Source organism: Pinus tabuliformis, chromosome Q (genome assembly GCF_031772625.1).
Source record: "Pinus tabuliformis cultivar Carrire ecotype Pingquan chromosome Q, CPIR1, whole genome shotgun sequence".
NCBI lineage: Eukaryota > Viridiplantae > Streptophyta > Pinopsida > Pinales > Pinaceae > Pinus > Pinus tabuliformis.
Window position 1 is genome coordinate 1,388,437,891 of NC_142296.1, and position 13,423 is coordinate 1,388,451,313.

At 32.6% G+C, this 13,423-nt stretch overlaps 2 protein-coding genes across 3 annotated transcripts; both read right to left on the reverse strand.

Annotated features, from left to right (window-relative positions):
- Positions 1 to 2,178: 2,178 nt before the first annotated feature.
- LOC149225100 (uncharacterized) lies at positions 2,179 to 10,146 on the reverse strand. Of its 2 annotated transcripts, XM_089386450.1 has the most exons (3): positions 9,176 to 10,145; positions 3,043 to 3,143; positions 2,179 to 2,943 (listed from the first exon to the last, which is right to left on the reverse strand). In XM_089386450.1, exons 1-3 carry the CDS (start codon positions 10,073 to 10,075, stop codon positions 2,928 to 2,930), a joined length of 1,017 nt encoding a protein of 338 aa, XP_089242576.1. In that variant the 5' UTR covers positions 10,076 to 10,145; the 3' UTR covers positions 2,179 to 2,927. The 2 variants fall into 2 exon arrangements, with proteins under 2 accessions (XP_089242576.1, XP_089242575.1); XM_089386449.1 differs by lacking the exon at positions 2,179 to 2,943 and having other exon boundaries at positions 2,950 to 3,143; positions 9,176 to 10,146.
- LOC149225101 (receptor kinase-like protein Xa21) lies at positions 5,958 to 7,348 on the reverse strand. The gene is made up of 2 exons (XM_089386451.1): positions 7,219 to 7,348; positions 5,958 to 7,119 (listed from the first exon to the last, which is right to left on the reverse strand). Exons 1-2 carry the CDS (start codon positions 7,328 to 7,330, stop codon positions 6,749 to 6,751), a joined length of 483 nt encoding a protein of 160 aa, XP_089242577.1. The 5' UTR covers positions 7,331 to 7,348; the 3' UTR covers positions 5,958 to 6,748.
- Positions 10,147 to 13,423: the final 3,277 nt, after the last annotated feature.

Below are 13,423 nucleotides of genomic sequence, written 5' to 3' on the forward strand. Positions count from 1 at the left end.
CCAAAACCCATTTATGGCCACTCGTTATGAAAACTTAAGACTTGGGTCATATGGAGAAATGGATAAGATTGGTCACAAACATACAATGAAGGAATACACCCGTGAAATCGTCTCATTTAAGTCCCTGTACAGCTCTTTATCTACATATCCATTGACTTGTCATGACAGAGGTGGTGAAGAAGGTCCAGAATCCAATCAAGGAGCAAGATAACCCAAGTCATACATACCACCATATCCTCTAATATCCTTCCAGCTCTTCCTGAAGAACTGCTGATCTATTGACATGAATTGTTGCTCTTCATGATTATTAACACCCAAGTACAAAATCTAAGGACTTTATAGCTCAACAATGTAGCTATACTAGACTCAAAATTAACATTTTTTGAGTTCAATGATAGAGCCATCTCCTGCTCCTGAAAAACCTATGGTCCAATCTCATCTTTGTGCCAAATGTATAAACCCAAATGCTGAAAACCACCAAATCATCATACTAAGTCTGGATCTCCTATGGTCCTCTGTTTCTTCTGTCAAATATGGGAACCCAGCTCAAGATCTGTGACAATTTCTTTGGTGGATCCACCAAAACTTATGTGATTACTCTTGATTTCCCAAGCAGAGAAAAACAAAAATCCACTAAAAATTATGTGGTTACTCTTGATTTCCCAAGCAGAGAAAAACAACAATCTTTCTCAGTATTCAGATTTCAATTCTCTTGTCAAATGAGCACCCTCTGTATGTTTGGAAGTTTAAAATGCACAATATATGGTTACGTTTGACTGAAGTAATTGATGTAAGTTACATGGACCATGGTATGTTGGGCACTCTAAAAAGGACCGCATGAACAGTAATTACTTGTTTAAGTTGTTATGGACTACGGTTCTTTCAAGTCTCTGTCAATCCATTGGTTTCAAGAAAATTAAGGGCAAGATTACAAGGAAAATCTCCTTCAATATCACACCAAAAGTTAGTCTGTCAGGATGCTTTCGAGACCATAAAGATTATTGAAAGTTCTATTATAAAACTTGACTGTCAATTCAATGTTGTGTCATCTTCAATACAATCCAAACATCTTCTAAAATCCATTTTTTTTTCTCCTTTTTATTTCTGTCTGCTATAAATAGAATGATTATTGTATATGTCACGGTGAATGGTGTTATCTATTTCAATATGGAAATGGCTAAAGACGAGGTTCCTATCGTGTCCTAGACGAATGGTGTAATGATATGATCTTATTTCAGAAAATGTCGTCCTTTTACATCCTTCAACACAAATTTCTATATCAGAATGTGACTCCCTAAAGGCTAAAACCAATCATTTACGGCTAGATTAAGTTGCACATGTAGGATGTGTAAATGGATGTGTTAACTCTGAAAATCCCATATTCTTTAATATAATGAAAAAGGCTGTAGAGTTCTGACACAAGATGTCTTTCATTTCTTCAAAATGATGTAGTAGACACAGAACCCACCCTGTCCCATATAAAAATCAGAAATCAATATAAGGGCAACATATAACTCCTCTTTAATATCTCCCTGTCATTTGAAGAAGCAAACCAAATAAAAAATCTTCAGGAAATTGACTACTGCAATCTGTAGGGATCTCAAAATCCAACTCCTCTTTAATATCTCCCTATCATTTGAAGAAGCAAACCAAATAAAAAATCTTCAGGAAATTGACTACTGCAATATGTAGGGATTTCAAAATAAGATAGGCCCTTGGGCAGACACTTGTTGAAACATACATAAAGACAAGTGGAAGAATCCATTATTGGTAAGCACAAGCATTGTGAATGTTAAAACATAGCGATATTAAGAGGATATCATGACTATGTAGTGAAACATAGCAATATTAAGTGGATATCATGACTATGGAGTGAGTCCTATAGATTATAGTGATAATTTCTCCTCTAAGTTTATAGAAAAATACTCCGAAATTATATGACATGGTTTTAATTTTTTTTTTGTCATTTTATATTTATATTATTTTTCTGTGTCATGGCTATGACGTGAGCTTCACTCACGCCAGAGTCCAGACTATAAAAACACAAGTGCATACAAATTCCAGTGAATGTCCATAGCAATAAAAGTGGAGAGAATTTCTAGAGAGCGCTACATATTGACATAGAAGCATTAAATATTTGGATGCAACGTGCATTGCGATGAAAAGAAACAGCATCTATCCTTCACTTCCATGCAAGGAAAAATACAAGAATTTGATGTGAGGCCAACTACAAAGCTTCTACTAAACGGAATATGTGAGAGCTTTGACAGCAAACAAGCGTGAAAGAGCAATATTTTCATAGGCAGCTTTCACCAATTTCAGAGATGCTTAAGAATAACAGAATGAATTTTCATGAGATGAATCCATACAACATTTTCCCTCCATTCCTTTTTCCCTCCATTCCTCCATTAATGGATGGACAATTGAAACACATCAAGACATCTAGTTCTACAATCTCTTTAGTTACAAAAGCATCTAGTTTTCATGTTGAAAACTATTCTTTTCCAAAGTCTGACATCTTCATAGGCTAAAATGCAAAATTTGGATCATTCGATGCCACTGCATTATTCCTTATTCCATTCATCGGCAAGAATAGCAGATATGCTTCGTTTTAAATTCCTTTCAGCAACACTATTTTCCACCAAATCCTTTCTAAGTCTCTCCAACATAGTTGACACATCTAGCAAACCAACATGTAGGAAATAAACTATGCATTTATATGCATCATTTTCTCCAATTCCATGTCCATCCATCTCCCTCAAGAGACCACTGTCAATTACCTCTTTCACTCTATTTGGAAATGCTAAGTTCACCCACTTATGCAAGTTCAAGTCTCCTACAAACATTTCACTAGTTGGCCTTTTTCTAGTAAGCATTTCCATAACAGAATGCCATAGCTATAAACATCCCCTTGAGTGGAAACCCTCTCACCCAATCCATACTCTGCATTCAAGAAAACCTTGATCAAAAATTACTCACAAGTCTATATATGATTGTTATGAAGAAAATACAAATAAATATAACGTTTTAAAAACTCCATACCTGGGGAAATGTAGCCCACGGATCCTTTTATCCTCATTTATATGCACTCCATCCAGAAAGTTGCAGAGAGAACTAGCTATAATTGGCTTTGAGAATTGAAACTGCAAGAACCACACAACTACAAGTAAAGGTATCTTGGCAAAAATTCTGAATCTAAGGTAAATATAGAAATTTTTAGTATGAAACGTGAAATTCAGATAGCATTATGAATTGAGGATAAAAGTTCAGCAAAATTAAGTGTACATTGCCCCCAGCTTTGTTGATCTAGTATATGGGGCTAAGCAAGCTAAGTGGTGTATTTGGGGGCGGACAGTCTATATCAATCGATTTTTCTCTGGTTTCATTGAAGGTTTTGTGCTTTCCCTTCATGAGGTCAGAGGCTGAGATATCAATTGAACGTTGCCCAAATCCAATTTCAAATTCTTCATCAATCGATACTAGAAACTTTCAAAGTAAAATATCAATCTGTTAAGAGAAAGTTGTTTCTCTCCCAAGTTTCAATGTATCACAGTAAGAGAAAGTTGTTATCACAGTAAGTAGATCAATATTCTCCCAAGTTTCAATGTATCACAGTAAGTAGATCAATATTCTCCCAAGTTTCAATGTATCACAGTAAGTAGATCAATATTATGTGCAGGGAACCTGCCATGGTCTATGATGATATGCTAAGAGAACAAAAATTGACTTTTCTAAATAGACTTGTTTCTTATAACCATCTGAAAGGCACTGCCACTGACATTTTTTTCATGTTTAGTGTAGGGGAGTGAAACCATGATTCAAATGCCAAGTGGTCCAGAATACTAGAAATTGCTCTTAAAAAAAACTTTAATGAGGCTTTGGGTTTGACTTCTGTTCGGATTCCTTGTCATAATCAGTAGAGAAGCTCAACTTATTAGTAATCAGCTCATCAAAATTACTTTGCCAAACAACAGAACAAATGGTAATTTCACATCTGTACTACAATACTGGCATCGGTAATTGCAACATAAGCTCATATTTCCATCATTTGCTGAAAATTCTAGTAAACCTATGAGAATACCTTGTATCTCTATAAGATAGAAAATGTCCTTTCTATTAGAAAAAAATCACCAAAGAACTATCATAGATCTGAATTAAAAATAATTCTACATAAATGCTCCACACATGTACTGCCATAGTCTACAATGTCAACTGGTTAAATGGTCAAAGCATAATACTGGTTAGCTTTTCCACTAATTTATCGACTAGGCATACTCTAATTATGCTAAAAGAATCAAGCATTAGAAAGAAACAAATCCATGTAAACATCATGCTAATGCTTCGTTTTTAGCTTTTAATCGGTGAGTTAGGACATCTTCCCATAAGCTAAACTCAATGTTGGCAACAGAATGTGGAAATGAATGTAAGCCAAACAGCATCAAAATCTACGGAATCAAAATCTAAAGTGTAATTATCTTCGTTCACTGTAGTTATTATGAGTAAGAAGATATGCATTACAGCTGCAAATATCCAAGCCAAAATTATGTTGCCCTTATGGGCTCAAAGGAATAAGATGTTTCTGGTTTTTTTTGCATATCCTTGGGCTGTTCTCTTTGACTTTCACGTCCATTGGGGTCTTGCTGCATTCAGACCTCCCACTCAACGCTGAGAATGCAGTTGCCTAATAGGCAATGAATTTGGTCTGATCCCTGAGATAAAGATTAGTGAGCTCAGTCTAATATACTAGTCCCACAGAGCCACTTGGAAGGACGGAAGCAGAGGAAGCAAGAAGAAATAGAAAACAAGGAACAACATTGTGTCACATTGCTTCTTGTCATTCAATCTTCCAACTGCAGTGACAAATTACAGTGAAGGAAAAAATAATGAATTCAACCCAGCATCCCGAAAAACTCATGATACTGAGCTTCGGTCAACGATATGCACATTTCCAAAATCCAGTTTCACCTTTCTAGTAGACAAGTCCCTGAGAGTAGGAGTGTAACCAGGGTAGCATAGTGAGAGGACTTCTTTAACCAGGGTGGCATAGTGAATGTCATAGTGTAACATAGGGTCGCATAATTAACCTTATCCTCATAGAATTTGGCCACTGAAAAGGAAAAGGCACTCAGAGTCACTGTTAATGGAGAAAATAAACAGAAGCCTCATACTCAAGGCATCACACTAGACAACTGCCAAAACCAAGATGTAAATATCTAGCAACTAAAATCATGAAGCCTCCCAATGAAAACAACACACATTATAGATGAAGATATTTTTTTAGTAAAGAGAATGGGCAATGCTAACTACATAGAATAAGAATAATCTTTTTCATCGGTGTTCTATGCAACATTTCTGTTTGTGATTCAGGAAAAGAAAATGATCATTTCCGCCGTTGAAGGATTTGGGGCTACAATTTTATCGAAATTGCATGAGTATCAACTAAAAACACATGTCCAAAACCCATTGATGACCACTGGTTATGAAAACTTAAGACTGAGTTTATATGGAGAAATGGATAAGATTGGTCACAAACATAAAATGAGGGAATACACCAGAGAAACCATCTCATTTTAGTCCATGTACAGCTCTTTATCTACATATCCATTTGACTTGTGATGACACAGGTGGTGAAGAAGGTCTAAAATCCAATCAAACAGCAAGATAACCCAAGTCATGCATGCCCCCATATCCTCTAATATCCTTCCAGCTCTCCCGGAAGAACTGCTATTGACGTGAATTGTTGCTCTTCATGATTATTAACACCCAACTGCTAAAATTTAAGGACTTTATAACTCAACAATGTAGCTATACTAGACTTAAGATTAACATTTTTTGAGTTCAATGACAGATCCATCGCCTGCTTCTGAATCTATGGATATCATGGAGTGAAACATAGCAATATTAAGTGGATATCATGACCATGGAGTGAACCCTATACATTACAGTAATAATTTCTAATTTTCTTCTCTAAGCAGGAGAATACTCTGAAATTGTATGACATGGTATTAATCTTTTTTTCATTCTATATTTATAATATTTTTATGTGTCATGATGTGAGCTTCACTCATGCCAGACCATACAAACACAAGTGCATATAAATTTTGGTGAATGTCCATAGAAATTAAAGTGGTGAGAATTTCTAGAGAACGCTACATATGGACATAGAGGCATTAAAAATTTGGATGCAATGTGCATTGGACTGAAAAGAAGCTGCATCTATCTTTTACTTCCATGCAAGGAAAAATACCAGAATTTGATGTGAGGCCAACTACAAAGCTTCTACTAAATATACGAGAGCTTTGACAGAATGACAAGCGTGAAAGAGCAATATTTTGATAGGTAGCTTTCACCAATTTCGGAGATGCTTAGGAATAATAAAATGAATTTTCATGAGATGAATCCACACAACCTTTTCTCGCTATTTCTCCATTACTGGATGGACTTTTGAAAAACATCAAGACATCTGGTTCTACAATCTCATCAAAATATTCCATTACAAAAGCATCTAGTTTTCATGTTGAAAACTATGGCACAAATAAATATTACATCAGATTACTTCTACTACTAAAATAATATAAATACTTGTAAAATAATATCAAATATTTGCCATTGGAAGAATACAAATCTCTTTCCACATACATCTTTATAGACTAAAATGCAAAATTTGGTTCATTTGATGCCACTGCATTAGCATTAATCCTTATTGCATTCAAGTTACTATTGGCAATCATAGGAGAGATGCTTCTTTTTAAATTCCTTGAGCAACACTCTTTTCCAGCCAATCTTTTTTAAGTCTCTGCAACATAGTTGACACATCTCTCATAGTTGGACGTTCTTCAGGGGAATCTTTTGAGCATAGCAAACCAACATGTAGGAAAGAAACTATGCATTTATATGCATCACCTTCTCCAATTCCATCTTCGTCTATCTCTCTCAAGAGACCACCGTCAATTACCTCTTTTACTCTACTTGGAAATGCTAAGTTCACCCACTTATGCAAGTTCAAGTCTCCTACAAACATTTCACTAGTTGGCCTTTTTCTAGTAAGCATTTCCAATAACAGAATGCCATAGCTATAAACATCCCCTTGAGTGGAAACTCCCTTACCCAATCCATACTCTGCATTCAACAAAGCCTTGATCAAAAATCTCTCACAAGTCCATATAAGATTGTTGTTAAGAAAATACAAATATAAATAATGTTTCAAAAACTCCATACCTGGGGAAATGTAGCCCACAGTTCCTTTTAGAGCAGATGATGAAGTAAGTGAATCACTAGAGGTTGCACCAATTAATTTTGCAATCCCAAAATCTGTTACATAGGCAAACATGTTTTCATCCAAAAGCACATTGCTTGGTTTTATATCACAATGCACTACTTGCACAAAAGAATCATGATGAAGATATTCCATGGCATGGGCCACATCTATGGCAATATCCAATTGTGTTTTCAATCCCAACTCACACACATCCTCATTATTGTTGTCATCTTTATTAGGATACAAATGCTTCTCTAAGCTTCCATTAGACATAAACTGGAACACTAAAGCTTTGAAATGGAGGTTGGAACATGAGGTTATGATTCTCACCAGATTTCGATGTCGAACCTTTTGCAAGACATTACACTCTGCTTTGAAACTCTTCTCAACTTGGTCATTTTGCAATTGGAAAACCTTCACAGCAACAAATGTGCCATCACTCAAAATTCCTTTATACACTGATCCAAAATTTCCTTTTCCCAACAAGTTTTCTTCAATAAATCCATTAGTTGCTCTATAGAGCTCTTGATATGAAATACTTTGATGCTCTGACTTATAGGAAATAACTTGTGGAAAATCAAAGTTTCTTATATGAAAATTCCCTCTTTTGAGAAACCTCAAAAATAGACAACATAGTACAAATCCAATAGCACCAACAATGGGCAATAGTATTTTTTTCAAAATACCAAAATGATTTTTTGGTTTTGGACATGCTGGCAAGGAAAATACTTGTGGCCCACAAAGACCCAAATTTCCATTCAAGGATATGATAATGGTATGATTTGTAGAAAACTCTCCTTTTGATATTTCTCCTTTAAGATTGTTAAAAGATAAATTCAAATAGTGGAGTTCTTTCAACTTGTTGAGAGTAATGGGCATTGTACCGGAGAGGGAGTTGGAAGAGAGATCCAAGGTCATGAGATTTTGTAAATATCCAAGTGAATCTGGAATGGAACCTTCTAAGGAATTGTTGGATAGATTTAATGATTCGAGTGCAGTGCAACTTCCAAGTGTTGGTGGAATGGAACTGGTTAATAAATTTGCAGATATGTCTATAGCTAAAGCATTTCCAAGTTTCCCAATCTCAGGAGGCACAGGTCCATCCAAAAAATTCGATGACAAATTTAAATAAAAGTTCAAGTAAGGAAGAGTGGCGACTTCTGATGGTATTTTTCCACTAAGTCTATTGTGAGACAAGTCAAGTAATGCCAAATTTCTACAATCTCCTAAGCTGGTAGGTATTTTATCTGAAAAGTAGTTGTGATGAAGATAAAGGATCCTTAGTTGTTCAAGATGGTGTAAGGAATCTGGAATGTTTCCAGAAAACATGTTTCTACTGATATCTAGAAGACCAAGATGTTTTAATTGTTTCAAATCATTGGGAAAATTTCCTTCTAATCTATTGTTTCCTAAATCCAGCCTTTCTATTTTTTCAAGGTTACTTAATGGTGGTATACTGCCATTTAAAAGATTTCCACTTAAATTTAGAAAGTTCAAGCTGCTCAGATTGCCAATATGGGGAGGGATGTTTCCTTCTATTATGTTGCTTGAGAATGACAAGTAAGACAAATTGACAGAAAGTGTACTTATCACATGGGGCAAAACACCACTTAGTTTATTGTCACTCAAGTCTAGATCTTGCAAATGGGAACAATTGCTAAGAAATACAAGAAAAGGCATGGTTGTAGTGGTTCCGCTATCAAGTTGATTAGATTGTAAATCTAGTCGTTCAAGGAGTGATAAGATACCCAACTCTACTGGCACACTCCCACTCAACTTATTGTTGCCTAGTGATAGTATCTGGAGCTTGGAACAATTTCCAATAGAATTTGGTATGTTTCCACTTAGTTTATTTCCCCATAAATAAAGACTATTCAAATTAAATATTTTTGACAGAGAAGTGGGAATGATGCCTACCAATTCATTCTCATTTAGAGAAAGCACTTGCAGATTGGTGAGCAGACCCAAATCTTCTGGAATGGTGCCAGTGAGTTTGTTTCCAGAAATGTCCAAGTAGATCAAAGCAGAAATATTTGATAAAGAGGTGGGAATGGTACCAGACAATTCATTGCCATTCACAAGAAGTGTTTGCAGACTGTTGAGCAGACCCAATTCGTGTGGAATCATACCACTAAGTTTGTTACTGAAAATATTCAAAAGAGTCAGAGTAGAGATATTTGACAAAGAAGTAGGAATGGTTCCAGACAATTCATTTTCTGATAGCTCAAGTGTTTCTAAACCTGTGAGCAAACCCAGTTGTGGAGGAATGGCACCGGTGAGACTATTTCCTGCTAAAGCCAAAACAGTCAGCGATGAAAAGTTGCCTATGAAAGAGGGAATGGTACCTGTGAGGCTGTTTACTGCTAAGTTTAGGAATTGTAGACGTGTAAGAGAACCCAACTCCGTGGGGATGCTTCCGTCCAGCTGATTGAAAGACAACGTGAGTGTTCTCAACCGAAAGAGGCGCCCCAATTGAAGTGGGATATGACCGTGAAGCTTATTTCCAGAAAGATCGAGGGAGTGGAGAAACGACAAATTGCCGAGGGCAGGAGAAATGGTGCCCTGCAGACCCATGGCAGTGAGGTTGAGCGTGGTCACTCTGTCCAATGGATGGCGGTGGGTGCAGGTAACCGCACTCCAATTGCACAAGGGGACGGCTAAACTCCAATCAGCCATGGATTGATTGGGATTGTGGGTGATGAGCGACCTGAACTCCAATAGGGATTGTCGATCATCATGAAATGTGTGAGCGGAGGAGGAAAGGAAGAGAAACAAGAAGAGCAGAGAAAATGGAAAAGAGAAACAGAGCATCGCCATGTTCGAAATGGAAATGGACACAGGGAGGAGGGAATTGGGAGGAGGAGAAATACCATTGCGTTCTATACGCAATCTTACGCCTATTTAACACGGAGCCCGCCGGTAGCAAAGTCAAGTCAACATATTCGCCCACCAGAGCTAAAAATATAGAACATAAATATTAGACAAACCAGCGTAGTAAAGACTGGAATAAAAAAATTCCAACCCTGATCAAAATCGTATTTGAAAATGTAATTGAAAACATTTAATTAACATACACGTGTAGATTTGTTGGTAAATTCTATCTGAAAATGTAAGAGAACAAAATTTAATTGATATATATATGGTTTTTTTTTTTAACAGGCAAAACAAATAAAATAATTAATTTAATTTAATTAATATGGAATGTACGTTTGTTTTGTAAATTCTGCTTAGGTAAAAGGAAAAAAATTACATATGAAATGTAAATTTATTTAAGTTTAATCTATTAAATTTCAAATTAAGTTTTAATTTTGATTAAAATAGGTGGTTTACAAATTATCATTCAACTAAATTACTCCAAACTTTAACTCAACCAAATATTTTAAAAAACATATTTAATATAAACTAAACCTAAAATAAAATACTAAAAAAATTTCAACCATTTTAACTTATGAAAATAGTAAGGAAAACATTTATAAAGCAGAAGGGAATTGCTATAAAGTCAAATTGATTTATCTGGGATGAATTGCTTTGAATAAAATAATTTATTATAATTTTATAATAAATTTGATTATAATTTTAGAATCGTTCATATATATAATTTTTTAAATAAAATATAAATAAATGGTTTAATTTTATTAAATTAAAATATAAATAAATATTTTTTATTTAAATATATATAATTTCAAAATTATTTTATAATGATTTAATTTAATAATTTTATATTTTCATTGTAGTTAAAATTTTGTTAGATGAGATTATAGTTTTTGTTATTTAAAATATATTTTTAAATGTATAAATAGATTGAGTGTTATGTAAAATTTTCGAGATACTCATATTTATATAGATCGCAAACAAAAACTTATGATTCCGAGAAATCCTTTACCAGATCTCAGACAAAATTAACAAGAAAAAAATACCAAAAAAAATAATCCAAACTACGATTCAATAATTCCTAATATCAATAACCACTAAATCCAAATATCACTAGAATCAATGACTATTGTACTCTATACTTACTATATTTTGTAATTATACTTTAAGTAACATAATCAATTTTTACAAACCATGCATGAGGTTTTTCATATATATATACACACAAAGCATTAAACACATCATACATAACACGTTGGATGGCATCTCTCACAAATTATTAAATACATCATTAAATACATCATACATAACAAGTTGGATGTAACATAATCAATTTTTACAAACCATGCATGAGGTTTTTCATATATATATACACACAAAGCATTAAACACATCATACATAACACGTTGGATGGCATCTCTCACAAATTATTAAATACATCATTAAATACATCATACATAACAAGTTGGATGGCATGTCATGTATTAAGCTAGATGTATTTTGAAAGGCTTCTAGAATTTTAATTTCGTTAATTACTTTCTACAAAATATTCACGAAATATTTTTAGGAGTAGTTAGGATACATGGTTGAGCTTTATCTTAAAAATAGTTATGTTTTTTTTTACTTTTCAATTTAATTAAAAAATATTATAAAAATAAATTAAAATAAAATATATATAAAATTCTTTGTTGTAAAATGATTTATGGTTTTTTAAGCATGTAATATTAATAAGCTATATTATTGGTTTATGTTATTGTAACAAAACCTATTTACAAATGGAAGTGAAATTTCCTGGTTAAAAAAATGGTTATATATATATATATATATATATATATAACTTGAATGGATTTAATGGTTGAGAGTATATGTTTATAAGTTCAAAACCAAAAGTTATCTATATATATATATATATATATATATATATATATATATATATATATACACACACACACACAGTTGAGTGGATCTAATGGTTAAGAGCATATGTTTCTTCCTAAGAGATCGACCAAAGAAGTTAGAGTATGTATGTCTTCGTAGAGATTTTATACACCAATTTATCTCATTATCCCACAAACAAAAGAGTCAATTATCATCATAAAGTAAATTTATTAATATTTATTATAATGTATTCTTATTTCATATTTAATATTAATGTTTCTTACTATCACATGATTCAATATTTGTTCATTTCACATTTTCTGGAATTACAAAAAAACTTATATATCATTTTTCATTATTAGCATGGATTGTAATTAGCTTTATCAAAACCATATTGAACTCAAAATAACATATGTATTTTATTAATAAAGATAAATAAAAAAAATAAAAATAAAAGTATTGAGTATTGATTTTATTTTATTTTATTTTATTTTTAAATTATTTTGAATATTGTATTATTATAAAATATATTTAATGTGTGTATATAATTATTTAATAATATTAATATATAAATATAGGTTTTTATAATTATTTATGTTGTTGTATAAATATATGTTTTTTCATTTATATATATTTTATTATTGTATTTGGATATAAATGGTGTGTGGACAAAAACAAAACCTAATATTTTGGGCGAACACTCTAGTAGTCATCCTCTAAGAAAAATAATAACATTAATATATAGATGCATGTTTCTACAATTATTCATGTTGGATTATTGCTTCTCCATGTAAACGGCATGTAGACCAAACACAATTTGTATATATCTATATATGAATTATGTTGAAAATTGTTAATATAATTGAATTTTAAATTTATTTATTTTTCATAAGAATATATAATTATATTAATATTAAATAATAAATAACAATTATTTTTAAAAAATAATTATTTTCTTTTCCAATAAAATATTAAGTAGAATCTTAATTTTTAAGAAAAAATACTTTAAAAAAAAATAATTAACTTTTTTTCAAATAAAATATTAAATAGAATCTTAATTTTTAGAAAAATATTTTAATTTAATTTCATAATTATGTTAGTGTTCACTAATAAATCATTATATGTATACTTAAGATAGAAATAATTTTTTCTTTAACAAATTGACACACTTAAATTATTAATTAGCCTTTTACACTACATTACTAATAATTGGTTTTGGATCTCTAGTTATCAATCCATTATACTTATATTGTGTTTAAATATATATAAAAAGGTGTTTGAAACATATGAATAAATAAATGTAAAAAATATTTGAAGCAACTTCATAACTGCGGGGTTTCGTTTGGGGAAACATGGTCTAAAACCTTATAGGAGCGTTTTGAGGCATCAAATGACGTTTTTTGCGGTAAAACTTTT